Source organism: Myotis daubentonii, chromosome 9, assembly GCF_963259705.1.
Source record: "Myotis daubentonii chromosome 9, mMyoDau2.1, whole genome shotgun sequence".
NCBI classification, from domain to species: Eukaryota; Metazoa; Chordata; class Mammalia; order Chiroptera; family Vespertilionidae; genus Myotis; species Myotis daubentonii.
The window spans coordinates 70,500,012-70,526,614 of record NC_081848.1 but is presented as its reverse complement, the minus strand read 5'-3'; the positions used below and the strand labels follow the sequence as shown (position 1 = coordinate 70,526,614).

General features: G+C 51.7%; 1 protein-coding gene across 4 annotated transcripts in view; it reads left to right on the top strand.

The window, feature by feature from the left end:
* PRDM11 (PR/SET domain 11) overlaps positions 1-23,936 on the top strand; it is an 88,511-nt gene extending 64,575 nt beyond the window's left edge. For 2 of the 4 annotated variants that reach the window (XM_059709584.1, XM_059709585.1), the window contains exons 6-8: positions 9,356-9,543; positions 13,402-14,028; positions 15,125-23,936. In XM_059709584.1, the coding sequence (XP_059565567.1) occupies positions 9,356-9,543; positions 13,402-14,028; positions 15,125-17,289 (2,980 nt within the window). In that variant the 3' untranslated portion in view covers positions 17,290-23,936. Of the gene's footprint in view, positions 1-1,300; positions 3,491-9,355; positions 9,544-13,401; positions 14,029-15,124 lie in introns of those variants that run through there. The other 2 variants (XM_059709586.1, XM_059709587.1) reach the window with 2 other exon arrangements.
* Positions 23,937-26,603: the final 2,667 nt, after the last annotated feature.

Sequence of the window (26,603 nt, the reverse complement as noted above, 5' to 3'; positions counted from 1 at the left end):
CTGGGCAGGGGGCCCGGGACCCTCCACTGCAGGCTGGGCCAGCCCCCACCCCCCCTCCTTCCCCACCAGTCCACCAGCTGTTACAGCACTTGGCCAGGGCTCGGTGGAATGGGGCCCTGGAAGGGAGAGGGCAGCACCACCTCAGCCCTGCCTGCTCCTTCCAACCCTGCCTCGCAGAACGGTGGCCCGATTCCAGGGGGATGGCTGCTGTCCCACCGAGAGAGACAGGGAGGCACTGCTCTTACTGTGCTGGCCCAAGAGAGACCCCAGGGCCCTGGGGAGGCATCCGGCCAGGGGCAAGATGAGTCTGTCTGTCCTCCCATCACCTCCTCTGGGAGTGGTTCTGAATTCAGCCCCTCAGGTACAGGTATGCCTGTCAGCAGGGTCAGCCTGTATATTTTTATTCCTGCCACGGGAACCAGCTTATAACCTGATCGCAAGAAAGCCGAGGCCTGTATGTGCAGGGGCTGGGCCCCTCCCTGTGACTGGCCGGCTGGCTGGCTGACGGTCCCTGTGTGCCATCAGACTCCTGGCAGGAGGGGTATGTCTGTCCGGGTAGCCTGCCTGGAGTGGCCCAGGGGGGCGTCGGGGCTGGTGGCAGAGGTAGATGTCCTGCTCGGCACTTTCTGGGCTTGTCTGTTCTGGCGCCATTCCTTGCCTCCCTTCTCCAGCTTGTCAATATTCCCCTCCCCGCTCCCCGCGTGACTGAAAGTTGCAGATTCCAGCAAGGCCACAAGGTGGCCCCAAACAATTCAGAAATGGCCTCAATGGAGGCTGGGACTCAGAGCGGCATCTAGTACCTTTTGGCAAGCAAGTGTCCCTGTCATCTTTGCCAAGCACCTTTGCGTCTGTTCTCTGTGTAGTCTTCTTAACAACCCTGCTAGGCGGGCAAGTGGTTGAGGAGGTAAACAAGAGGAGTGGTTCTCTTTGCTTTGCAGAAACTGAGTCACAGAGAGATGGAGAGGGCGATCAGGCTGACATGCTGTCAGTGACGCTGGGGCCGCGCCAAGTCCCCTGACCTGGGCTCTCTCACACTAGACTCGCTGTTCCTGTGAAAGAAAGGAGACCGGGCACTGCTCATGCTCATTCCACTCCTCAGCAGTTCCTGCCCGCTTACCTCAGGGCTTTGGGCAGCAGGTGTTTTTCTGTGGGTGGGCAGGCAGTGGGCATGTGCCGAGCTAGGCTGGGTGGTGACAGGGGAGGGGGATGCTAAGGTAACTTGGGGGGTGGGTCCAAGCCCAGGGCTGCCCCCTTTCTCCCTGATGTAATTGTTTGCCCTTGTTTGTTTCTATTCCCCAAGATGATGAAGATGAGGAGACACCCGGGCCCTCAAGGCAGGCTATGCGGGCGTCCCTGCCGCAGTCACGGGAAGAAGAGGCCCGTCTGGCCAGGCCCACCCTGCTCCGCTCCTCCTCCTCCTCAGACCAATCTGAGACCGTGGGCCCTAAGCCAGAGACCCTGCCCCGGCCTTCGCCCCAGGCCCAGGCCTCCTGCAGGACCCCTCGGCCACACCCCAGCCCGCCCAGAACGGGCCTTGACTGGCAGCTCCTCCACGCCCACGCCCAGCAGACTGAGATGTTCCAGCAATTCTGCCAGGACCTGGTGACCGTGCACAGGGACATGGCCAACAGCATGCACGTCATCAGCCAGGCCATGGCCGAGCTGACCAGTCGCGTCAGTCAGATGTGCCAGACGCTGACAGAGATCCGGGATACGGTTCAGGCATCTCAGCGGGGACCGGATGAAGCAGCGCCCACAGGCTCTGCACTCCAGGCCGAGGCTCCCCCGCTGGAGCCCCCACAGGCTCCCCCAGCACCCACCCCTGCACGGACTACCAGGTCTCGGAAGAGAAAGCACAATTTCTAACCTGGCCAGTCTGCACTAAGAGGAAGAGAAATGGAGGAAGGGTGTCTGGCCTTGAGACAGGAGCCGGTCTCTTATGTCCAGGTCTGATGACCCTTGTAGGATTTGGGGGGATGTCATCTCCTCACCGAGGGCAGGTTGGCACCCTATGCTCTGACCGAGCATGTACGCAGCCTCCTCTCTCATCTCTGGCAGATGCTCAAGATGCAGGAAAAGCTCCCTGCTTGATGCTTGCTTGGCCTGGAGGGCAGCCTCCTCTTGGTCTGCGCCTCATGGCAGCAGGCCTGCAGGGAAGGGGGAACAAACGTGGGGAGCATCTGAATGGAACCCCGCTTTCCATCCTCAGGGCTGTGTCAGCCTCCCAGGCCCTGATTCTGCTGCTTTCAAAGGAAGCGAGGCCTGAGGATGGGCGGGTGGGGCCCAGCCCTTCCAGGAGGGGTCTGTCCTCCCTCCCCCAGGGCTCTGACCCTGGTGGGTGGCGCCCCTGCCTTGGCCTTCGCTTGCCCTCCTGTGTGCGTGTGCTCAGCTGCTGTGCTTGCCGTTTGTGGAGTGGGGAGCAGGGGGTGGCGTCGGGAAGAAGATGACCTGGCGTCCGTAGGGAGAGCACTGGATGCTTCTTCCGCGCCTGCAGGTGTGCGCTCTCTGGGTTCTCAGGGCAGCCGAGAGGCGGCCCGGTCCCGGTCGGGTATTATTATCCTCACGATTGCCATCATCATCCGCATTTCATAGACAACAAATGACACCGCAGTTGGTGGCGGGCAGGACTGGAAGCCAGGTCTGTGGATGTTCCCAGCTCCTCTGTCGGGGGCCAGATCTGGATGAGAGAGGTGTTGCTTTTTGCCTGCCCCTGCCTCAGCTCTCCTGGGTGTGAGTGGAAGGCGGGTGGCAGCAGCATTTAGGAAGGGAGTCTACTCACCTCGCCAGTGACCAGGGGGTTGGGGGGAGCGGGGGCAAATTCTCGGGATCCAGAAGGAAACCTCTCCTCTGGCTTCTAAAAGTACCCAAAGCCCAAAGCTCAGAAGAGCTCCTGTCTGTTCCAGGTGCCAGCATGCCTTGCCTCTGCTTGCTTGGGCTGCATACGCATCAGTTACACATATCTGTAGCTTCATGTTTTGTTTTGGAGTCTGGGGAGAGAGCCAAGGTCTTAGAGTTAGGAAGGGACATGGGGGGTGGCAGATGCAAGCTTAGCTCTGACATGGGTGCAACTCGGCTCTGTGTCCTCTTTGCTCCTTGGCCTAAGACTGACCCTGGCAGAAACTCTCAGCCCCCAGCCCTTCACCCTCCCATGCCTGCCCGCTAGAGCCATAGTGGGGCTGGGAGGACTGCCGTGCCCAGTGCCTGCCGGGCCGTTCCTGGAGTGCTGCTTCTACACCCAGGCCACGCTTTGGCCCTTGTAGGGAGAATGGAGGGCAAGTGCAGTGTCCTCGTGGCCTCAGCTCCATCTCCCCGTTCTCTGGTTCAGTTGGGGTCCCTGCTTCCCCAAACTGAACACTCCCCTGTGACAGCCCAGTGGCTTGATTATTGCCCGGCATTGCCCTGCCCTCCGATGCTGGAATCAAAGATTGCCTTCCTGAGTATTTTTGTTAAGACGGCAATAAAAAGAAATTGATCTCACACTTGGAACACACCCAGGCTCCAGGATCTTTCTTTGGTGTGTATTCTCTTTCTTCGCTTCCTGTGAAAACCTCCAGGCCCCCAAAGCAGGGGTTAGATGACCACGGGAAAGCCTGCTGGCGAGAAGGCTCAGGTGCCCCTGGCATTTCCCAGGTCCCACTGCTCTCAGGTGCCCCGTATCCACAACCATGTGAGGCCCTTGGAGGAAAGGAAAGGAACGGAAGGGCTGAAGGAGGAAACTGTTCAGCTACATTTAATTTCTACGCACATCGAAAGTGAGATGTTGCTAAATGAATTTTGCCATTCGTTCCCCAAAAGTAAATTAGTGGTTCTGTAAAAACACCATTTCTAGACAGAGACTCCAGAAGGGTCAGGGGCTGTCCATTTGCCCTGGAGCCCAGGCACCACCCTAAGGCTGAGCTCTGTTTGGATACCTCCCCGTTCATCCTGGATCTGTCTGTCACAGGCAAGGCTCTGCCCACCTAGGTCTGAAGCTCCTCAAAGGAGCGATTTGGCTTCCTCGGGCTCCTCTTTGGGGCCTCCTCAGCAGGACAGGGGCCTCCGGACATGTATTGCCTTGGCCTAGTGCCAGTGGCACAGAGAGACTCTCCCAAGCAGAAAATCCCCACGTCCTGACCAAGGATGCATCCCCTTTCTGGAAGGTTCCATTGGAATCTAGGCCATTCTTTGCCATTCTTGGTCAAAATGCATGGCCATGAAATCAAATAACCTGATTTCCAGGGGATGCAAAGATGCTGTGAAAGATGCCTGGGGTCTTTCCCACCAAGGTCAAGGCACTAAACAGTGACAGGCACCTCTCCCTCTGGACCTGAGGAGGGAAAGGGTCCAGTTGGAGGCAAAGGGGACAGAGATTAAAAGACGGGTCAACTTTCGATGGATACTTTTCCAGTTTCTTTTTCTTGGCTTTAGAGGGGACTGTGGGACTAGCCTGTCAAAACAGGGAAGTGAAATGGAAATGAGTGGGCAGTCAATTTCAGCTTCTAAGAGTCCAAGGCTTCCAGCCATGCCAAGGGCTGGCTGGGTGGTGTTTTGTCAGAGGCCGAGTGACCATCTGGTGGGTGGATGTGTGATCCAAAGACCCTCCCAGCCCAGAGACCTAAGTGCATGTAGGAGCACACATAGTCCGACCTCTCCTTGGTTATTCTTTTCCCATTTCTGCCTCCGTGACCAGTGCAGCTTCCTCGGCATTGGAGACATACCCACTGAGCAGGAGTGTCTGAGCCTGGCCCTCGCCTGTCCCTTCCAACACAGTGGGTGCCCTGTGGGTTATTTTCTCTCTTGAGTTAGAACTAGTAGTTTCCTGACCCAGCTAGAAAATTTAGTGCCCTTGATAAAATACAGCGAGTGAGGTCTGAGAAGTGTGGACTTAGTGCCCATCTATCCTGTACCCAAAGTCAGCGAGGAGGTTGGGATACAAACAATCCATTCTCATCATGAAAGGTTTAGTCCAGAACACCACCACCCCAATACCACCCACCCCTTCGATTGCTTCTGAGGTCCCCAATTGGTTGGCTTTGATTGGAAAGCTATCAAATGAGCACTGACATCTGCAGAGCAGTCTGTTAGGCATTTCCCACCCCCTCCTGACATACTCTGTGCCTTCTTTCCAATAAGGTGGTGACCTGGAGACTCAACAAATAAGATTTTCACTCCCTGGAGGGCTCTCGCTCACCTGTGGCCATGGAATGGGACGGGCAAGGTTCTTCATAAAGGGGTTGTCGTGTGGGGACAGGAGGGTTCTGGGAGTGGATCAAGCCATCGGGTGTTACTGTGAAATACAAGGGTGAGACCTGATTGAGGTACAGTGGTGGATGTTGAGACTTAGCTGGCTCCACTTAGCTTGACCTCAGAAATCACGTAGCATAAACATCTCAGGGGAATGAGTTGTTATGCACTAAGAGTTGTTATCCTATATAATAAAGAGCTCATATGCTAATTAGACTGAACAACAGAACGACCGTCCGGATGACCTTCCGGATGAAGCCGGGGCTGTGAGGGGCTGCAAGGGCCAAGCCCCTCGCACGAATTTTGTGCATCGGGCCTCTAGTATATATATCATATTTCAAATGCTGAGTTTCAAAATAGCCAAATGCAACCACATGCTGAACAAATTCTGATCTGTCTTTGAAGCCACATTGTGATGGATACAAAGATTTGGGGTTCTCTTCCTAAATATTGATTTCTTGTTGGGTAGGAGAACACCAGGAGGTGGAAAGAGAAATTGACTTGAATTTTTCTAAGTGTTCTGACTTCAGAAGTTGTTCTTTAGAAGAAATCCCTGAAACTTAGGTGGTCTTCATCTCTTTTTCTCTTAAAGTTGGGTGCAGGGAAAAATAATTCCAGTCTTTAGAGCTTGATGGCTATTTAGAAACTGAAAAAAGAGACTATTCTTTCCTTGTGCTCTGTGATGCAAGTGATTCCTGTGAGTAAAAAGGTGAATGAATGGTTTGCCTTCTCTTTTCTGGGAGGAGGAAAATTTGGGTCTACCTCAGTTCTGTTCCATGCTAACCGCAAGGCGGATTAATTTTTTATGTCAAATTCAAGACCCATGTTAAGTTGGGGACTGGGAAATATTTTGCATACTCAGAAGACATCTCAGATATGGAGAAAAGTAGACTCCTGCAATTGGAGAGTTGAGACTGGGAAGGATGAATCTGGAGAGATTTCTCTTTTCCCTGAGATCTTTGTTAATAATGACATGGCTGGGTGTCACGGAGGTCATGGTGTTGTCTCCACAGTTCAGGGAGACCCACGCTCCCTGAATGGATGTTGATGAGAACACAGATGCGTTAAGGCTAAGATCCTAGACAAAAGCAAGTTCTGGGATCTAAGCGCCATAAATCCTGCACGCTCCAGGTGGAGCTCTGACTCGCTTCTCTCAAATGGGCGAGGCAGCCAAAGCTGGTGTCCTCTTCCCCCCTCCCCTGCGGTCTGTGTGACATCCTGTTGCCACAGTGGGTTGGTTCCTGGACCTGAGTGGTCCCCCTCATCAGGTCACGGCGTACTCCAGGGCTGAGCAGAGCAGACTGCTCAGGGGACTGTCCAGATGGGAAGGGGCTGGATGGACTCAAAGGGTGCTATGCCCAGACATCGTGAATGTAGATGCGCAATGCTGCTGGCACCACAACTGCCACCCCTGCCACCCACACTGGCATCGGCATTCTTGTACATCATCTCTGTTTTTAGGGGGTGGGAGTGGGAGTAACAGTAATAATAGCTTACTAAGGAAGACTCAGGAAGTACAGAAAAGTACAAAGAAGTAGATCCACCTATAATGGATAATCACCCTTAAAACTTTGGTATATTTCCTTCAGGTTTACTGGGGCTTGTTTTCAAAGCATGCTGGAACCATCGAGTAAATAGCTTTCAGACCTACTTATTGCTCACTCTCCGTTGTATGAGGACCATTTCCCGTGTCATAAAAGACCCTTCGAAAACTTTTCTCTCCAGATGAGTAACACTCCATTATATGAATACACCATGGTTTATTAAGTCATTTCTCTAGTATTAGACATTTGGATGTTTTTGCTTTTGCACTATAATAAGCAATACATAGACAGCGTGGTGGAATGCAGTTTGCATATTTGGTCTGCATGTTACTGTTCTTGTTTTTTAAATTTTCAAGAATGTTGACGAAATACACATAAGTGTACAGTTCATTGACATTAAGCACATTCCCATTATTGTGCAACCATCACCACCATCCATCTCCAGAGCTCTTTTCATCTTCCCAGGTGGAAACTTTATACCCATTCAACACTGTGCCCCTATACCTACCCCCCAAGCCCCTGCTCCCTAGCTCCCAGCAACCATCATTCTACTTTCTGCCTCTGTGAATTTGACCATTCATATGAACGGAATCATACAGTATTTGCTGTTTTGAGACCAGCTTATTTCACTTAGCACAGTGGTTCTCAACCTTCCTAATGCCGCGACCCTTTAATACAGTTCCTCATGTTGTGGTGACCCCCAATTTCATTGTTATAAATTGAACATAATTAAAGCATAGTGATTAATCACAAAAACAATATGTAATTATATATGTGTTTTCTGATGGTCTTAGGCGACCCCTGTGAAAGGGTCATTCGACCTCCAAAGGGGTCGTGACCCACAGGTTGAGAACTGCTGACTTAGCGTGTGCCATTAAGGTTCACTCATGTAGCATATGTCAGAATCTCCTTCCTTTTTATGGCTGAATAATATTTCATGTGTGCATATAACACACTTTTAAATCTAATTCATCCATTAATGGGCACCTGGGCTGCTTCCACCTTTTGACTATTGTGAATAGCGCTGCTGTGAACATGGGGGTACAAATTCTTGTTGAGTCCCTATTGTCAGTTGTTTCCCAAAGGGTTGTGCCAGTTCATTCACCACCATCAGTATAGAGACACTTTTCTTGCCACCTTTACCAATAAAGATATTATCATTAAGAAAAAAAAATGTGTGCTGCCATGGACAGCGTTGCTAGTGGTTGGGGCGTTGGCCTGTGCACCAAAGGGTCCCAGTCAAGGGCACATACCTGAGTTGCAGGTTCGTTCCCCGGCCCCAGTCAGGGTGCATGTGGGAGTCAACCAATCCATGTATCTCTCTCACATTAATGTCCCTGTCCCTGTCCCTCTCCCTTCCCCTCTCCCTCTCTCTCTCCCTCTCCTCTGTCCCTTCAACTCTAAAAGAAATGGAAGAATATCCTTGGGTGACGATTAATGAAACAAAAATCTGTGCCAATGAGACAATGTGCTACTTTGCATTTCTTACTACTGATGCTGAATATTTTTCATGCGTTCGTTTTCTATTTGGATTTTTCTGTGAATTATTGTTTCCTGGATTGCCCCAAATGTAATTCTTTGCATCATGTCAGTTAGACAGACTTTGGTTTCTTCCCTGGCTTTTGAGACAAATCATAACCTAAGGGAAAAACATTTATTTTTGACTACAAATTTCCTAGATGTTGGTGTAACCCAGAACCCTCAAACTCCAAATAATTTCCTCTTGCCCTTTTGGTCTGTACATGTCCACCTCTCTGCAGATGTGTCATCTCACCTTCTGGAGGTGAGTGAGGTCACAGGTTGGCTGTTAGGACTGTCATTTCAGGGAGGATGGGTGAGGACCATAGATTCTGAGGGTTCGGCAGAGCTTTAAAGGTTACCTGGGCTTGCTGACTGGGTGCTTTACCTGCCCACATCGGAGCCATGAGTTCTCCTGGGAATAGACCGCACAGCTCCATCTCCCATTTATTAGCTGTTCAACCTTAGGCAAGTCACTTAGCCTCTCTGAGCCTCAGTTTCCTTACCTTAAAATAACTTCAGTTAGCCAGTGGTTGCTAGCCTGTCCTTACCTTCCTCTTCTGTCCCCACTGGACCCCCCTCCCCCCCAATTTTAACGATTTTGATCTTTAGCATTTATTAATTGATCTCTTGGGCACCCTTGTCTCATGAGTTATTTCTGCTAGATTTTGTGAAATACGGAAAACTGTCCAAGGATCCACTCGGGGGGACCCCTGTGGTTAAAAGTTAGTGAAAAGTAGGTGATCTGTCAGTTTTTCAATCACCTTTCTACCCGGTGTTTGATCTTATATTTAGAAGAACCTGGGATGAAGGCAGGGTAGGTGTCATGTCCAGTCTCAGAAAACAGAGATTTTAAAGTTTCAGAGACTTGCTCAAGGTCACATAAAACAGTGAAATCAAGACCAGGGATGGACTCTAGTTGGCCTGCCTTTCCTCGGGAAGGCAGCTGCCCTGTAGGCTTTTGCATAAGTCCACATGTTGGTGGACTTTTAACCATTGTCACTGCCCAACACCAGCAGGCACTCACAAGGAGAGGCTCATGCATTCTCACCTGTCCTCCTCACCCCCAGGTACGTGGTCATCTCCAGGGAGGAGAGGGAGCAGAACCTGCTGGCGTTTCAGCACAGCGAGCACATCTACTTCCGGGCCTGCCGGGACATCCGGCCCGGGGAGTGGCTGCGGGTCTGGTACAGTGAGGACTATATGAAGCGCCTGCACAGCATGTCCCAGGAAACCATCCATCGCAATCTGACCAGAGGTGAGTGCCCACCCTCTAGGTGAGGGCCATGCCCGTGCCACCAAGCCCCATGGGAGGCCAGGAATGCTTCTCTAGAAGCGTCCTAAGAAAACCGATGGGAAATACAGCAATGGGGAGACCCAGAGGACAAACAGGTGGTCCAGGTCTGAGCAGCAGCTCTGGGCAGGGTTGTGGGTACCACGTATCCTCCATGAGAAACTGTCTCAGAAACCCTATTACATGTGAATGTCTTGTTATACATTTCAGAGTATCATGGAAAGAGGCAAGTCTCCAAAGCCAAGCACATACATTTAATCAAAAGCAATCCTATTTCCCCCTCAAAGTGATGGAAAGATGTCATAAACTGCCACTGCTGCAACAATACGTAACATTTACTAAGGACTTGATATGTGCTAAGCATGTGTTCCATCATGTCCCATGAAATCAGGACAACAGGAGCACCTACCTGAACCTGTACTGAGAGAATTAGCTGGTTAGAACACATTTAGAACAATGTCTACCTTGACCATTGTAAGCCTTCAGTTGGAGACTTTTAAAACTAATGATTCATGTGGATTAGTATCCCCATCTTACAAATGGCAAAACTGAGCATCAAATAAATATAGCGACTCACCCAGGGTCCTATGGCTAGGAAGGGCAGAGCTGGGTTTCTAACTCTGTCTGTTAGAGTTGAGGCTCTGAGCCCTAACCTATGATGCTATATGAACTGCCAGGCAAAACTAGGTACCCCCCAGCCCCCTGCTTCCTCCTGGTCTCATTCCCAGAGGTCCTAACAGTATGCTGTGAAAGAACGGTATCTATTGGAACAAGGAGGTTGGAGGGAGGTGACCTTAGGTGTGGATGGTGGCCTGATGGGTGAGATGTCCATCCGGGCTCCGTTTAAATGAGTCATTTGAAAATGGCTTAAAATACTCCCAGTCCCTAGCCCTTTGCCTCTTTACTCCACCCTCAGCTTGGTGAGTCCAGGTCCTTCTTTTCATGGGACCTCCTTACTCTAAAACCATACCTTCAAAGCCCCAGAGTCCTTTTGGTCCCAGGAACCAAGGCTCTGCCCAGGCCCCACTATATCATATTCCTGACCAACCTGCTTTTTGGAAATAAAGCTCCATTTGGAACATGAGTAGAGAAGATGAGAGGGGGTAGGAGTGGCCCACTGAAATTAAGCTACCTTTAAAAACAAAACACAGCAAAGCAGACTGTGGACATTGAGTGCCCAGCGGCTGCCTGACTTGGTAAAAGGTATCTGGTGATTGGATGGGAGTGAGAAGAGACCCAATAGACATACTCATCTCTTGTCTTCTTCGGATCCAGGGGTTGGGCACATGCTGATTTCAGCTGGTAAGGCATTTTCCACAATGAGATCGCCATGGTTTCCATTTGACCTCTGGAGGTGCCTCGTGTAAAAGCATCTGATACATAGTAGGTGCTCAATCTTTGTTGAATGGATAAAAGAAGAAACGAAGGAAGACAACAAGAAGTCTCCAAAAGAATCATACCACCAAAGAGGAGGAAATCAAGAGAAGTCATGTCTGAGGACACAGGTTCCATCCTTTGGCCATAATCTTTTTGAATTCTTCTGGATTTGTCATGTCCCTTTCCCCCAGGGTCTTCTCCAAAGCACTTCAAGCTGCATCATCCTCAGAGAGCCCCGAGACCCCAGGGGAATGCTCAGAGAAGGGAGTGGGCTTTCAGGGGTGGTTCAAGGAGCCTGGCAGGCAGACTGGACATGAGATGCACCTAGACATGTGAAGATACAGGAGGAGGGAATGTCTATTCCTGGCCAGGCCAAGAAGTAGGAAACAGGAAGGAAGCTGAAAGCCACGGTGGGGCAGGGCCAAGGCAGGAGGTAGGTCCTGAAGTCCTTGTGAGCAGTTGTGGATCTCAGTGGCCTTTAATGTTGTGTCTCTCTAACCTGTAGCGTTGGCAGACACTGGAAATGTGTAGCGGTGTCTTAGATCTACATGCAAGTCCTGCTCTGAAAGGGGGATCCCCATGCTCAATCCCTTAAGGTCTTACTTGGAAGGAGGCCTCTTTGTAATTGGAGGCTGGAGCCCTGATAAAGGCCAGAGCATGAACTATTTGTCCTTATCAAATAGGGACATTAGTTGGTGCCAAGAACTGCTTCCTGAAGCACGTAGAAATGCTTTCTTTGTGGTTATCTTTTAAGAATAGGAGCATCTAATGTATGTATTTAAAGAATTCATGTTGTTTGATCGACTTTGAGTCATTGACTTGAGTCATGGTGTTTTTCCCATGTTTTATGGTGGTGTTAGAATCAATTTCATGACGCTTAAAGGTCTTTTTTGACCCATAGAAGCCTTTAGTCCAAAGAGGCCTCCTGCTCATCTTAGCACATTTGAATGACCTTGTCTCTGAGCAGAGTAGCATGAGGAATCCCTGGTGATGAGTAGTCTTGACCTCCAGGCGTCCTCAGCTGTTTGCTGCCTGATCCATCCACAAGAAACAGGGAGGGTGGCCTTGTCGTTTAGAGATTCTGAATGAGCAAGTGTCACATATAATCTGCACAAATATATTGCATTTTTAAAAACTTCTCTTCATCTTCACACTTTCTGTCCCCCAGCTGTTATAGAAATGCAGGCTGTGGGGAGCGCCTGAGAATCAGAAGCCTTGGAGGTGAGATCATGCCCTAAGCATTTACATGAGGACAGAAAAGGAGCTTCCTGAATAGGTTACTTGCTTTTGTGCTGTTACCTGTAGGAAATCTGGAGTCACACGCGGGCCTGGGCACAGCACCCCATGCCCGCTGTGGGAAGCCGAGGCTTGGTCACAGCGTGGCTCTGGTTTGCACAGAGATCCTTTGGCCTTCCCTCCGAGGTCTTTCGAAAATGCAGCTTCTCAGCAGCCGAATTACAACGTATGAGCAGGTTAAGTCTTTGCTCAGTCACATCTCCCAGGGCCCGCCCCTGATCTAGGAAGCCTTTAGGATTTCCTAGCTCCACAGGCTGCTGTCAGGATCTTCTGAGGACTCCCCACTTAGCACTGTCCCCCCCCCCCCCCGCCCCAGGCAGCGTTCGTACTTCTGTAGCAGTTTATGGAACTGTGCCAGCCATTGTGAAAATCTGGCTAAAATAATTCATTGCTGGGGAGTTCACCAAGGATTTGTGAAGTCATTTACATGATAGGAAGAAAGAGAAAAGAAAGCATTGTTTGTATTGCCAGGGAAGGAAACAGCTATATTTTGAGGATGCTTTGGGTCAGCGTGGCCATGTTGTTCTTTACCTTGCTGGAGGCTGTCAGCTTGGAGCTGCAGCCACTGAAGGTGGCCCCTCTTGTATTGTCTTCCTGCCTCAGCCGGCAGGCTTTCTCACATACTGCTAGTTTGCTGACTACTGGGAGCAATGGAAAGGACAGTTGCTCTAGGCGGACTTTGCCCTAAGTGGGCTGACTTCAGAGTGTGAGGGAGGAGGAAGGAGTGGGACTCTGGTATTTCGTGTGTACCTTTTACCAAGTCGAAGCAGCCGTCTTCTCATTGCTAGGACTGGACCAGACGCCTGGAGGGGTGGGGAATCCATCCTCACTTAGCTCTCAGGAATGTCACCACCCATTCATTTGACCGAGCAGGAGGCAAGTACCTTCCAACTACCTCCCGCCATAGCATTTTTCTACGTAAGACTCCATTGAAACTGTCTCTTTAAAGACTTCTCTGCTTTTTTGGGTCCTATGATCCCATGATCTACTGAGCCATCGCCTCTCCCTTTTTGTCACACCTGCCCCCACGAGGCCAGACCCAGAGGGATGTGTCAAACGACTTCCTAACTGAAGGCCTGCATTGTTTTCTGCCTGTTTCTCCACTTGGGGCTTTTCCCCACTTCCTCACACCCTGGTTTTCCTTCCTAGGAGAGAAGCGGTTACAGAGGGAGAAGTCTGAGCAGGCTCTGGATGACCTAGAGGACCTGAGGGGTCCCATTCACCTCCCTGTGTTGAAACAGGGCAAAAGTTCCTACAAGCGTGGTTTTGACGAGGGGGACGTGCACCCCCAGTCCAAGAAGAAGAAAATTGACCTCATTTTCAAGGATGTGTTGGAGGCCTCACTGGAAACTGCAAAGGTGGAAGCCCGCCAGCTGGCCCTGAGCACCTCGCTGGTCATCAGGAAAGTCCCCAAATACCAGGGCGATGCCTACAGTCAGTGTGCAATGACCATGTCACGTGGCGTGCAGAATGTCAGCCGGACCCAGGGGGAGGGGGACTGGAAAACCCCCCAAGGGGCTTCCACGGAGCCAGGCCCATTGGATGATGAAGAAGAGGAGCCTTCGTCATTCAAGGCCGACAGTCCTGCCGAGGCCTCCCTTGCGTCCGACCCGCATGAGCTACCCACCACCTCCTTTTGTCCTAATTGTATTCGCCTAAAGAAGAAGGTTCGGGAACTCCAGGCAGAACTAGACATGCTTAAGTCTGGGAAGCTTCCTGAGCCCCCCGTATTGCCAGCACAGGTACTGGAGCTCCCAGAGTTCTCAGACCCTGCAGGTAAGTCGGTGTGGGTGAGATGGTGTCGGAGGGACGAGCACACGGTGGGCAGCATGAGGGTGGCAGGTGCTCTGCGGGAGCTACCTTCCGGGAAACCTGAGGCGTGTGACTCGGAGGTGAGCTCTGGCCACAGCCCGCGCCCTCAGGTGCCCCCCTCTGCCAGGTCACTTTGCAGCTCCTGTGGGTGCTCCATGTCTGGCCCTGTATTCTCGTCAATAAAGGACATTCCGCTGCAGAAGGGGTGTGTGCTGTGTTCTTGAACCGTTGCCTTTCTCTGGTGGTCCTGGTGGTGTCTGACCCCCACAGCCCAACTTCTAAATCCAGTCTTTCTCTCTGCCCAGTCCTGTCTGGGAGAGCTCCTGGCTCTCCCGACCTCAGCCCAGGAGCTCACCTCATTCTTCTCTTCCCGACTTGCTGCTCTGCCACATGGTCCCATCTCCCTGCCTGGGGTCTTGGAAGGACCTGGGTCCCGGGCGTTCAGCTGCATGCTCCTGCCCTTCTCTGTGGCTGCCTGGATGTCTTGGAGCTGGTTGACAAGGAGGGTTTTCAGTACACATCTGCAGCTTAGAGTATTGACACAGCACTTTCTATTTGAACCACATCGCTTAGCTCAGAATGAGGTGCTTCAGATATTCAAAGCATGCATCTGTGCTCCGGTCCTGAAATAACCGGGGGCCATGCCAAAGCTGCCTCCATTTGAGGGTAGCACGCCACCCCTGACCACCTTAGTGGTGGGACAAAGGAGCCCCATGTCCTCGCTCTCTGACTTAAGGGTGTTTGATATGCTTCTTCCTCTGGTCCTGCTGGTCAGTTGATACCAAACATGGAAGTTCCTTGAGTGCCCACTAGTGGAGGGCGAGGGCAGGAAGCCTGGAGCGTGGTGACCACCGCGGATAATCCACAAAGAGGGAAAGCCACAAATGGATAGCCAGGGTGCTGCTAAATACATTCTGGCTGGGCTTCAGTCCGTTGTAGGAATTGGCTTATGTTTCACATGGTGTGGCACCTTCCTTCTGGGCAGTGCTTCCTGTTCATTTTAGAAACGTCTATGTTTTCCCCCACACGTGTAAAGGTTTCTTTCCCATTTGTCTTCCAGCCTCCGAGAGCATGGTCTCCGGCCCCGCCATCATGGAGGACGATGACCAGGAGGTCGATTCGGCAGATGAATCGGTCTCCAACGATATGATGACTGCCGCCGATGAGCCCTCCAAGATGTCGTCTGCCACCGGGCGCCGAATCCGGCGCTTTAAGCAGGAGTGGCTGAAGAAGTTCTGGTTCCTGCGGTACTCCCCAACCCTCAACGAGATGTGGTGCCACGTCTGCCGCCAGTACACGGTGCAGTCCTCCCGCACCTCGGCCTTCATCATCGGCTCCAAGCAGTTCAAGATCCACACCATCAAACTGCACAGCCAGAGCAACCTGCACAAGAAGTGCCTGCAGCTGTACAAGCTCCGCATGCACCCCGAGAAGACGGAGGAGATGTGCCGCAACATGACCCTGCTTTTCAACACCGCCTACCACCTGGCTCTCGAGGGCAGGCCCTACCTGGACTTCCGGCCCCTGGCTGAGCTGCTGAGGAAGTGCGAGCTCAAGGTGGTGGACCAGTACATGAATGAGGGAGACTGCCAGATCCTCATCCATCACATCGCCCGGGCACTGCGGGAAGACCTGGTGGAGCGCATCCGCCAGTCACCTTGCCTCAGCATCATCCTGGATGGGCAGAGCGATGACCTGCTGGCCGACACGGTGGCTGTCTACGTCCAATACACCAGCACCGATGGCCCCCCGGCCACAGAGTTCCTGTCCCTGCAGGAACTGGGGTTCTCCAGCACAGAGAGCTACCTCCAGGCGCTTGATCGAGCCTTTTCTGCCTTGGGTATCCGGTTGCAGGATGAGAAGCCAACCGTTGGCTTGGGCATAGACGGGGCCAACATCACAGCCAGCCTGCGTGCCAGCATGTTCATGACGATCCGCAAGACGCTGCCCTGGCTGCTGTGCCTGCCCTTCATGGTGCACCGGCCCCACCTAGAAATCCTGGATGCCATCAGTGGGAAGGAGCTCCCCTGCCTGGAGGAGCTGGAGAACAACCTGAAGCAGCTGCTGAGTTTCTACCGGTACTCGCCGCGACTCATGTGCGAGCTGCGGTGCACGGCCTCTACCCTCTGTGAGGAGACGGAGTTCCTGGGCGACATCCGGGCCGTGAGGTGGATCATCGGCGAGCAGAATGTCCTCAACGCCCTCATCAAGGACTACCTGGAGGTGGTGGCCCACCTCAAGGACGTCAGCAGCCAGACCCAGCGGGCGGACGCCTCGGCCATCGCGCTGGCCCTGCTGCAGTTCCTCATGGACTACCAGTCCATGAAGCTCATCTACTTCCTCCTGGACGTGATCGCTGTGCTCTCACGCCTGGCCTACGTCTTTCAGGGCCAGTACCTCCTGGTGTCTCAGGTGGATGACAAGATCGAGGAGGCCATCCAGGAGATCAGCCGACTGGCCGACTGTCCCGGGGAATACCTGCAGGAGTTCGAGGAGAATTTCCGGGAGAGTTTCAATGGGATCGCCATGAAGAACCTCAGGGTGGCTGAAGCCAAGTTCCAGTCCATCAGGGAGAAGATCTGCCAGAAGACCCAAGTGATCCTGGCTCAGAGATTCGACTCGCGCAGCCGGATCTTTGTGAAGGCCTGCCAGGTGTTCGACCTCGCCGCCTGGCCCAGGAACAGCGAGGAGCTCGTGAGCTATGGCAAGGAGGATATGATTCAGATATTTGATCACCTGGAGGCTATCCCGACCTTTTCCCGAGACATCTGTCGGGAAGGACTGGACCCCCGGGGGAGTCTGTTGATGGAGTGGCGAGAACTCAAGGCTGATTACTATACCAAAAATGGCTTCAAGGACCTGATCGGCCACATCTGCAAATACAGACAGAGGTTTCCGCTCTTGAACAAGATCATCCAGGTCCTCAAGGTCCTCCCCACTTCCACCGCTTGCTGCGAGAAAGGCCGAAATGCCCTGCAGCGAGTTCGCAAGAACCACCGCTCCCGCCTGACCCTGGAGCAGCTCAGCGACCTGCTGACCATCGCAGTCAACGGCCCGCCCATTGCCAACTTTGACGCCAAGCGAGCCCTGGACAGCTGGTTTGAGGAGAAGTCTGGCAACACCTACTCTCTGTCCGCGGAGGTCCTCAGCCGGATGTCTGCGCTGGAACAGAAGCCGGTGCTGCAGACCGTGGACCACGGAGCGGAGTTTTACCCGGACATTTAGGGAACCGGTGTCACAGAGGTCACTAAGCTGTTGAATATTTTTTTAATCTATACTCACAAGCTTTGATATATTATATAAATATATATTATATTATATATATTAAAAACCCACACTGAAAAAATTTTTAAAAACCAAGGTGACACATCCACCAGAAGCTACTGGGAACTTTCAGAAAGGAATAATGTCAGAAACTGACTCTCGTCTACAACATTTGGCAGCTGCAACATCCGTGGCAACTCATTTTCACTCACAGACGCATGTGCTGGGGCCACACGTGTTCCCACCTACCGGCCAGCCAACAGCATACGCTAAAATGACGGGTCTCTGTCATCACCTTTAGGTAACTCGTGTCGTCCGTGTTCTTGTCTGGGTGGGTGAGGGGCTTGGGTTGGGGTTTATGTTCTTGCCTTTTCTTGTTTGGTTTTATGATGGGGTTTCTCAGCCTCTGTGTTGACATGCTGGCCCGGCTGAGTCCGATCTCTGATTTGGGATAAGGGCGGGTTGTGTATCTGGATCAGGTGTTTCGACTTTCTCTCCCACCTGAGTTCAGCTGGAGAGATTTTTACTCTTTTCTTCACTGTCTTAGAAACACGCGTTGGTCAAACTGTGACACCCACTACTCCCCACCTCTGTCGCCAATCCCGTCCCTGGGTTGTTCATTCCCTCCTTCCAGTCCCCCTGGATCCTTATTACCTGTAATACTGAAGGCAAAATTGCCTGACAACCGAGCTTGAAATCCTGGGGAAGGAAGAGGGGATGCCCATTTTGCATTCCTGTTTTTAAATAGTGTGGGATAAAGTAGTCTGATTCCATTCAGATCCAGGGCTGCTGGAGAAATGAAGAGCCGAGAAATCCAGACCCCAAAGGGCAGCGATTTATTGGCTAAAAATAAGTAAAATGAAAAATATGTATTCAATTTACATAAATTATTTATACTCTATCTTTATAATCATATAATGGGGGGAGGGGTCTTTTTTTCCTTTAATAATCAAGAAATGCCTGCCAGAGTTCCATGGCAGGACATGTCAATGCAAGTTGTGCCCTGGATTATGCAAATGAGAGTCTCTAGAGATTTAGTCCTTTTTCTGCAACAGGCTGATAACCAGCCCTACCCCCTGGCAGGAAGGTAGTGGGAACCTGGGTGATGCATCTATGCCTGTGAACACTTCCATTTTTGAACAGGGTAGAGATGTCCTAGGAGAAAGGAATAAGCAAGGGGAAAGATAGGACTCTCAAAGGCATCAGCCTACACACACACACACACACACATACACACACACACAACCAACCAACCACGATATAAGCTTTAGAAGTAGCCACTTGCCTACTCCCTGGGGCAAATAGTGGTTTAAGCTAGAGGAGTCAGATCAATGCTCTTTCATTCATTTAACTACCAGTATACCTCGCAAGGGAGTTTTGTTTTGTTTTTTAAATGTGCGTGAGCTGTTAGAAGAAACTTCTGTTCATGTTTCCACACTTGGTTTATGCATATTTGATATGCAGAGATCCCGTGTCATGGGTGCAGGTCATATTTGGGGGAGGGAGGAAGATCCGCACCGTCTGTGGTCATTAGGGAGCCACCCCTCTCAGCTGGCAGAGGGTGAGCAAAGGATCATGTGCTCTGGCCCCAGGGTCCCCGACCGGCTTGGCTCAGACATTATAAAACTGTGGTGGCTCCCTCCCTTCTGGTTTATCTTGCCTCTGAGGCCTCATGCCACCGTAGCGAACATAGTAGAAACGTCATCAACACTGAACATGTCACTCCCCCTTCCTGCCCTGCCAGTCCCTTCACCCCCCACAGGTCCCGTCCCCCACCCCCATGGTCTTGGTGCTAAGATAACTTTAGAATCATTGCTGCTAGTTGATAGCTTTTCATTACATAAATATATTATATATATTATATATTATTTTTGAAACTTTTTGTTTGTTTGTTCCAACAGTGATGTAGCATGTTAAAACAAAAAACAAAACCTGGTTTTCTCTGACGGTCCCACTGCCAGGCCTCGTATGCTGCCTTCTTCAACAAATCAATGCACCCCTGCCTGTGGCATCCAGCCCCCCACCCCTTCCCCAGCCCCACTACTTCCCCACCCTCCTCTGAGCAAGGAGAAGAAACTAGCAAGGAAAGACCCAAAGCTCTTTCTGATGCTTTGAAATTCCCAGCCTCACTCCACTTCCCCACTTTAAGCTGATATCTCCTCCCCCGACTCCACCCTTCCCATCAGGGTCAGTAACTGTGGTCAAGTGGGATGCTATTGCAAAGCACACGGTTCCACCTTTCCCTCCCCAGCTTCCTCTCCACCACACAGACTAAGATGGCTCGAAGGCAGAGGTGGATGGCAAGGTGGGCAGGCCTCGGTGGAGGCAGAAACAGTAGGTTGGGATCCGTTCTTCTAGCCAACAGATGCCTTACACCTTCTCTTCCCACACCTCTACTCCTCCCCACCCACTGCATTGGGACCCTCTGTGGATAGTCCCCCTAAACCACTCATTTGCAAACCAGGAAGAGAGTATCTGCTTGAGCAACTAGTCAGGGCTGCGAATGTGTCCTCTTGAGAGACCACGGTCCAACTCAGCTCAGTGTTTATCCACAGGGAACCATCCTTTGGGTCAATGCCATTTTCAACCTGTACCTTCTGAGAGAGCTGGGAGCCAGTGACCTGCTTCTCGGCTAGAAGCATGAGCTATGGCTACAGGCGGCCACCTGTTCAGCCAGGGTCTGAAACAGAGAGGATGGGCTCTCTGGAGAGTCTTGAACTTTGGCAAGGCTCCCAAACACTGGGTGCGCATGCCCTTTGCTGAATTCAGCTAGGCCGTGTCAGACACTCTGAAGGCCACTTTGCCTGGGGACGGGATAATCGGGGTGACACCACTGCAATTTACACAAGGGCTTTTCTCAGCCTGGATGCTCCCAGGAGGCGCAGTGCTTCTGTCCTGTGCATGGGGCATGTGACTACCGGTGATTTCTATCACAGGCATTTCCCACTCTCTGCTTCTTGAGAAGGACTTTTGGGTTGATGGAACCCTCAGGGTCTAGTCCAGGGAGGCACATGCTTGGCTAACCTACCCTTCCTTTGATGGGTATAAACAGTGGTTGGCTGGGCAGCCATTACATCCCAACTGTGGTGGCTTCAGACAAGACAGAGCCCTTTAACTCAGCCCCTGGCTTAGAAGTGACAACCATTGGCTTAGAATAAAGTGTGTGTGTGTCTCTGGGCTTGAGACTTGTCCTAATTGAACTTTCTTTGGCTTTTGGAGGGGGTGGGAAGTGAGATCAGGTTTGGGGGGGCAATCATGCCTAGCACATACATTGCCGAGCCTGGGAACCAGAGGTCCTTGTGGTTAAAATGGTGTGCTTCTCCTCAATGGAGGAAAAAAAGTTACCATTCATGAAAACTGAGGACAGCCCAGTCCTGCCTAGGAACTCTTGCTGTGTCAGAATCCCCCAGGTTTTGACTGCCTGGTTGAATATGAGTTCAGGCATCTGAATCACCAGTTGGTTTTTTTGTGGGTTTTGTTTGTTTTTTGTTTTTGTTTTTGTTTTTGTTTTTGTTTTTTTGGACTGCTGGCCACATCCCATAGTACTGGGTGGAGTCTGATTTCCTCATCCTCGCTTGGGAATGAGAACAGGCTCCCGCTCCAAGATCCCTGGATAGCAGGGGTCAGTGCTGGACCCTGAATCCAGGGCAGTTGGGGGTCGTGGCCCCAACCCCTCCTACTTGCTACCATGTTGAGTCGTCTTGCCTAGCCCTTCTCCTTGACTTGCTTCTGTTGATCCTATCATTTGGAGGAAGGACCTTGTAATTATTTAAGGTAATGTTGAAATGTTTTCCATGTGGAAAAGCAGTAGAATGCTGAAAACGATCCTGGAGAGAGGGAAGTGGAATACGGACTTGGCCCAGCCCAGGCTGGGGGGCTAGAGTCACTTTAGCTGTTCCCTGGAGCCTCCTGGGCTCCAGCAAGTGGCCTGGGGGGTTGAAATAGAAATTCTCCTCTAGATTCCTCCCCCTTCATTTTTCCTCCACCCTCGGGGTCTAGTCCAGGGAGCAGGAAATCGGTACCTAGAGCTGGTGTTGGCTTACTGTCTGGATTGATTTCCAGGTAGAATTCGTGTTTTTTCTTGGTCCTATCACCCAGTTTGGGCAGAAGGCTCCAATCCCACTGGGACTCACACTCCCCGCTTCTCCTAAGGGCAGGCCCAGCCAGGCCAGCCTCGGACAGCCCAAGCAGGGAGGCCAGGCCTGCTTCACCAAGAAAGGCGTGTTTGCGTCCGGAGGCTGGTGAGCTTGGGGCAGTTCCATTCCAGATACCAGCCTCCTGGAGGTGGTGCTGGGTCTGAGGTTCCAGTCTGGGTCTTGAGGGAAGATTACATGCAGGACCCTTTTTCTGCCTGGAGGAGGACCCCTCTCTGCTCTCTGTTCTGGGTGCTTTAGATGGAGCTGTGATATGTGATGGAGCCTTTGAGGTGATCTTTGTGTGTTAGCCAGAGGGAGTAAAAGTGCCCTTTGGGGAGGAAAATGGTACGGCCCACCTCTTCCATCTGGCTCTCCCCCACCCCAACCCCTTCAAGTGGTATCGCCCTAGAAATACCTATGCAATCCAGTCTCCCTTGGAGAGTGCATGGAAGCAGGGGTATGTGCAGTGTATAATACAAATGCTACAGCATATATATTGTATATATGGACATATACAGTACGTATACACAGAGTAAGAGATTGAATCACGTCTATATATCTATAAATAATATCCTATATATTTATACATTTTTATGTTTTAAATAGATATAAAAATAGAGTCTATAGAGAGCTGGGAGAGCAACGGGAAAGCCTGTGTTGTGCAAAGAGGGAGGAGGCAGAGCCTTTTGCAGGGGCTGATGAGGGAGCTAAGCAGGCAGGGTTTGCCAGGAATGGAGCCTCCTACCCCCAGTGGTGGAGAGGAGCGTAACTGGGTCCCCGCCCTCTCCGTGCACTTTCTCTCCTTGACCGCAGGCTTGGTCTGAGGTTGGAAGGAGATACTCACTCCCTGAGCTCCAACTGAAGTGCCCCCTTCATCCCCCCGCAAGCCTATGGTGTGGTCGCTGCTGCCTGGCAGTAGCTCGTGATCACTGACCCATGGTGTAGGGACCACTGCACAATTTTCCCTAAATGCCCTCTTCCCCCACCCCCCCCCCCACCCCCAGGAGCAAGCAGCATTGGAAAGGTGCAAATTGGACCAAGAGTGGTCCAAGAAAGTTGCTGCCCCTCCCTCCTCCCATGTTTCTACTGCCCCCTAGAGGCCAAACCTCTGGAGTACCTCCCTCACCCACTCCATCACTGTCCGCCAGGGACTGGAGAAGTGAAGTGGGCAGCATGAGCATCACCAGACAGTGCTGCTCACCAGCAAGAAGCTTCCTGGCCAGGGCAGGGGTCATCAGCTAACTCGGGGGGGGGGGGCAGGGGGGAGACATATCCGCACACTCATGAATTCAGTAGCAATTCCAGTTCCGAAGCAGGGCTTTGGCCCAGCCCACTTTGCACAGCTGCTGCTGCTGGCTGTACTCAGGACAACCAACTCTCTTCCCTCTCCTGCACGGAGGCCCACCGACCCCTCACCTTACCGCCACCGTAACAGGCAGGTTTAGTTCACATACACTGTTCTGACTCTGACTTGAGGCAGAGGCTGAGCCGGACGCCCCATGAGGGAGGGCTGGTGCAGCCCCGTTGGAATCAGAAGCCCGTTTTGCTTCCAGGTTTCTCTCTCGGTAGTTTCTTTCCCCTGAAGGCGGGGAGGAGGGGCTGATGGGGTTGCAGTTGAAGGGAGACACAAGACAGCTGCGTCCTCTGTGCTCCAGACCAGCCTCTGACTCTTGGCTCTCCCATCTCTGAGCCCCATCTTGCTCTTCCCCACCATCCTACCAACAGACCTCAGTTTCCAGCAGACCCACCCCTATACCGACAGTCGGGGGAGGGTCTGTTCTGCCAATGCCCACCTCCTCTCCCTCCAAGTCCGCCTGGGTCTCCTTGAGCCACAGCTAGCTGCCAACCGGGTCTTGGAACACCCTCCAGGGCCTGGCTCAAGAAAGGCCAGGCCTGGTCCAAGCCTTCCTCCCACCGCGGTGGATCAGACCCATGGCCAGGGGATGGGCACCCCGGGTAGCAATCCCACAATGCACTGTACCTCAGAGAGAGAGCAGCCACGGGGCATCAAGGCACCGGGCCCTCCGTCCAGGGACAGCCGGTTACAGTACTGCTCACAGACAGACAAGGGCCAGGCTGCCCTTGGCACCCTCGGTCTTCACTCACCTCTCCGGAAGAGCCAGCAGTCTGATTCAGTCTTTTTCAGCCCCTGTCTCTCTCCTTCTCTCCACCCCCACGCTGCTGAACCATGTCATTTCAATCCTAAAGGAAAAATGTAGTGGGGGAGGGGGGATACCTGGGAGTCTATTATCACATACATATGAATATGTTAATACTTTCTTTCTTAAAAAAGAAAAAAATCTCGATGTTATTATTTTGCAGACTACGCTTTATAGTACCTGTGTGACGGGACCTAGAACACTGGATACAAATAGAGCTATGTTGGTTTATCATAATATGTACGCAGAACCTTCCTTTTGTCATATTATCCTTGTAATGTAAGGAGATTGTTAATAAAAGCATTTAAATTTACTCACCAAGGTCGAATCCCTGCCTCCTTGCCTCTAGCCCTGGCCTATGCTCAGGCCGATTCAGAATGGGTCCCCTCTCAATGCCTCCGCTGTCAGATTAGCAGCCTGCCTGCTGCCAGCTTAGAAGGAACTAGAAGAGGCCCTGAGCCCCTTCCTGCTGCTCTCACTTTTCTGTCATTCAAGTCTACTTCCAGCGGGTCCCCTACGTGCCTCATCTACTAGTCAGGCCAAACAGAGGTGTAATTGAAACCATGAGAAATAAATCTACTGCTCAGCTGGTGTGGCTCATGGTTGAGCGTTGAGCTATGCACCTCGAGGTCGCCGGTTCTATTCCCGATCAGGTCACATGCCTGGATTCTGGGCTCTCACCCAGGAGGGGCGTGCAGGAGGCAGCCAATCGATGTTCTCTTTTGTCGATGTTTCTATCTCTCTCTCCCTTTCCCTTCCTCTCTCTCTCTCTCTAAAAATAAAAAAATCAATAAAAATATGTTTTAAAAAATAATAATGAGCCCTAACAGGTTTGGCTCAGTGGATAGAGCGTCAGCCTGCAGACTGAAGGGTCCCAGGTTTGATTCCGGTCAAGGGCATGTACCTTGGTTGCGGGCACATCCCCAGCAGGGAGTGTGCAGGAGGCAGCTGATTGATGTTTCTCTCTCATCGATGTTTCTGACGCTCTATCCCTCTCCCTTCCTCTCTGCAAAAAAATCATTAAAAATATGTTTTGAAAAATAATAATGAATAAATCTACCTACCCCTAATGCATTTGTCCTGCAAGAATCTCTTTGAGAAAACACACAGATTTATCGCAGATCAAAGGCTGTTCTAATGCTCCCTCCACTGCCTCCCATGATTCTCCACATGCATCCCCTGGGGAGGGGTCTTGTCCCTGTAGTTCCCAGTGATGTTTTACCCAAATTGTTTTAGAAAGAAGATGGGCATAAATTTCATGAAGATACAGGTAAGTGTTTTTATTTTTTCCTCCCAGATGCCGATCTCTACCCCTACCCCCGCCCTGTCTGGCATCCCTTCACTGGCTTCCCCTTGTTCCTTTCCTTAACCTCTCCCTCTTAGAGCTGCCATCTCCCTCCCAGCATGTGTCCCTCACTGTGTGGTCACAGTGGAAGTCCTGGATTCCTCTACTTCACCTGTCGCTGTCTCGGTTTGTTCCTTTGGTCAGAATGACCCTGCACCTGATCCCTGACTACATCTGGCCTTGACCCTGTCCCTTCTCTAGACAAAGCTGGAGGTTGCCCTGAGTTCTCCTCCCCTCCACCTAGCTCTGGTTCCTTGGTTAATGCCCGCCCCCAAGCCAGGCAGGTGCCCCCTAATTCTCCCTGGGAAGAAAACTTTTCCAGCTCCTTCCAGCTGAGTGATTCTCAGAGTCAGTGGTTCTGGATAGCATTTTGAAGCTACTGCCTTCACATCTGTTACCTTCCCAAGAAAGACACTTGGCCACTGGCCATATGCCAGAGCCTGGACTTTAGGGTTAGAGGTAGGTATGCCCGATTCAAATCCCTCCTCTAGGCCTCTTACAGGCAGTGAGATGTTGGACAAGTCACTTATCTGAGTCTGTGTCTTTAGTACTGAGCACAGAGCAGTGGGTAATGCACGCTGTTTCTCATTATCACCGTTGTTGTTACCTCTTAGATCAAGATGGAGTAGGTGCTAAGAAGTGATGGGTTTCCTTCTTTCCCATAGAATTCCTGCTACCCTCCGTGAGGGACTGCCCATGACTTTTATTACAGAGCCTCTAATACAGGGGTTCTCAACCTGTGGGTCGCGACCCCTTTGGCAGTCAGACGACCCTTTCACAGGGTCGGTCGCCTAAGACCATCCTGCATATCAGATATTTACATTATGATTCATAATAGTAGCAACATTACAGTTATGAAGTAGAAACGAAAATAATTTTATGGTTGGGTCACAACATAGGAACTGTATTTAAAGGGCCAGAAGGTTGAGAACCACTGCTCTAATACCTATTCTGGCAGCCAGCATGAACACCCCCACTGAATGGAGAACACCTGTTCCTTTTCAACCCAGAGAGAGATCCTCAGGTACCTTTTTCTGCTTTAACAGCCCACCTCACCTGGCTCTGGGGGGGAAAGAGACTGCGCAGAGGTTTTGTTGGTTGGTTTGTTTTGGCTGGGAAGGCAGGTTTCTCCTTGTTTGTCCCTGGTTGGTGTCCCTGGGTTTCTGAAATAAGATTTCTGCCATCACCCACTTGTCAATGGGATGCCCTGGGACACCGGGAAGGGAAGCCATGCTCCAGCCTGGGCTGCGCTGACAGGAGATCACACCTGGCTGAGGACCAGCCACCACAGGGCCCTGATCACATGGCAGCCACCACAGGGCCTGTTTCCATGGCAATGTCTGGCTTCCAGCCTGCGAGACTGGCTTTCTCCCACCTCCTCCCAGGTAGGCACCTGCCTCCATCTCTGGCTTGGGGAAGCTGCCCATGATCCCATCACGGATCATCTGTGCTGGCTCACCTGCAGGACATGAAGGAAGGAGCACAGAGGCAGTTGAAAATGCCCATCCCCCCTAAATCCATCCACATCTCCATCCTGTGGCTCTCTCCTTGCCTGGCATCTGCCCGGGGAGGGAGACAGACAGATGCTAGGGACCTGAGCTCCTGCAGTGGTGGTGCTTCCAATTGGCTCTAGAA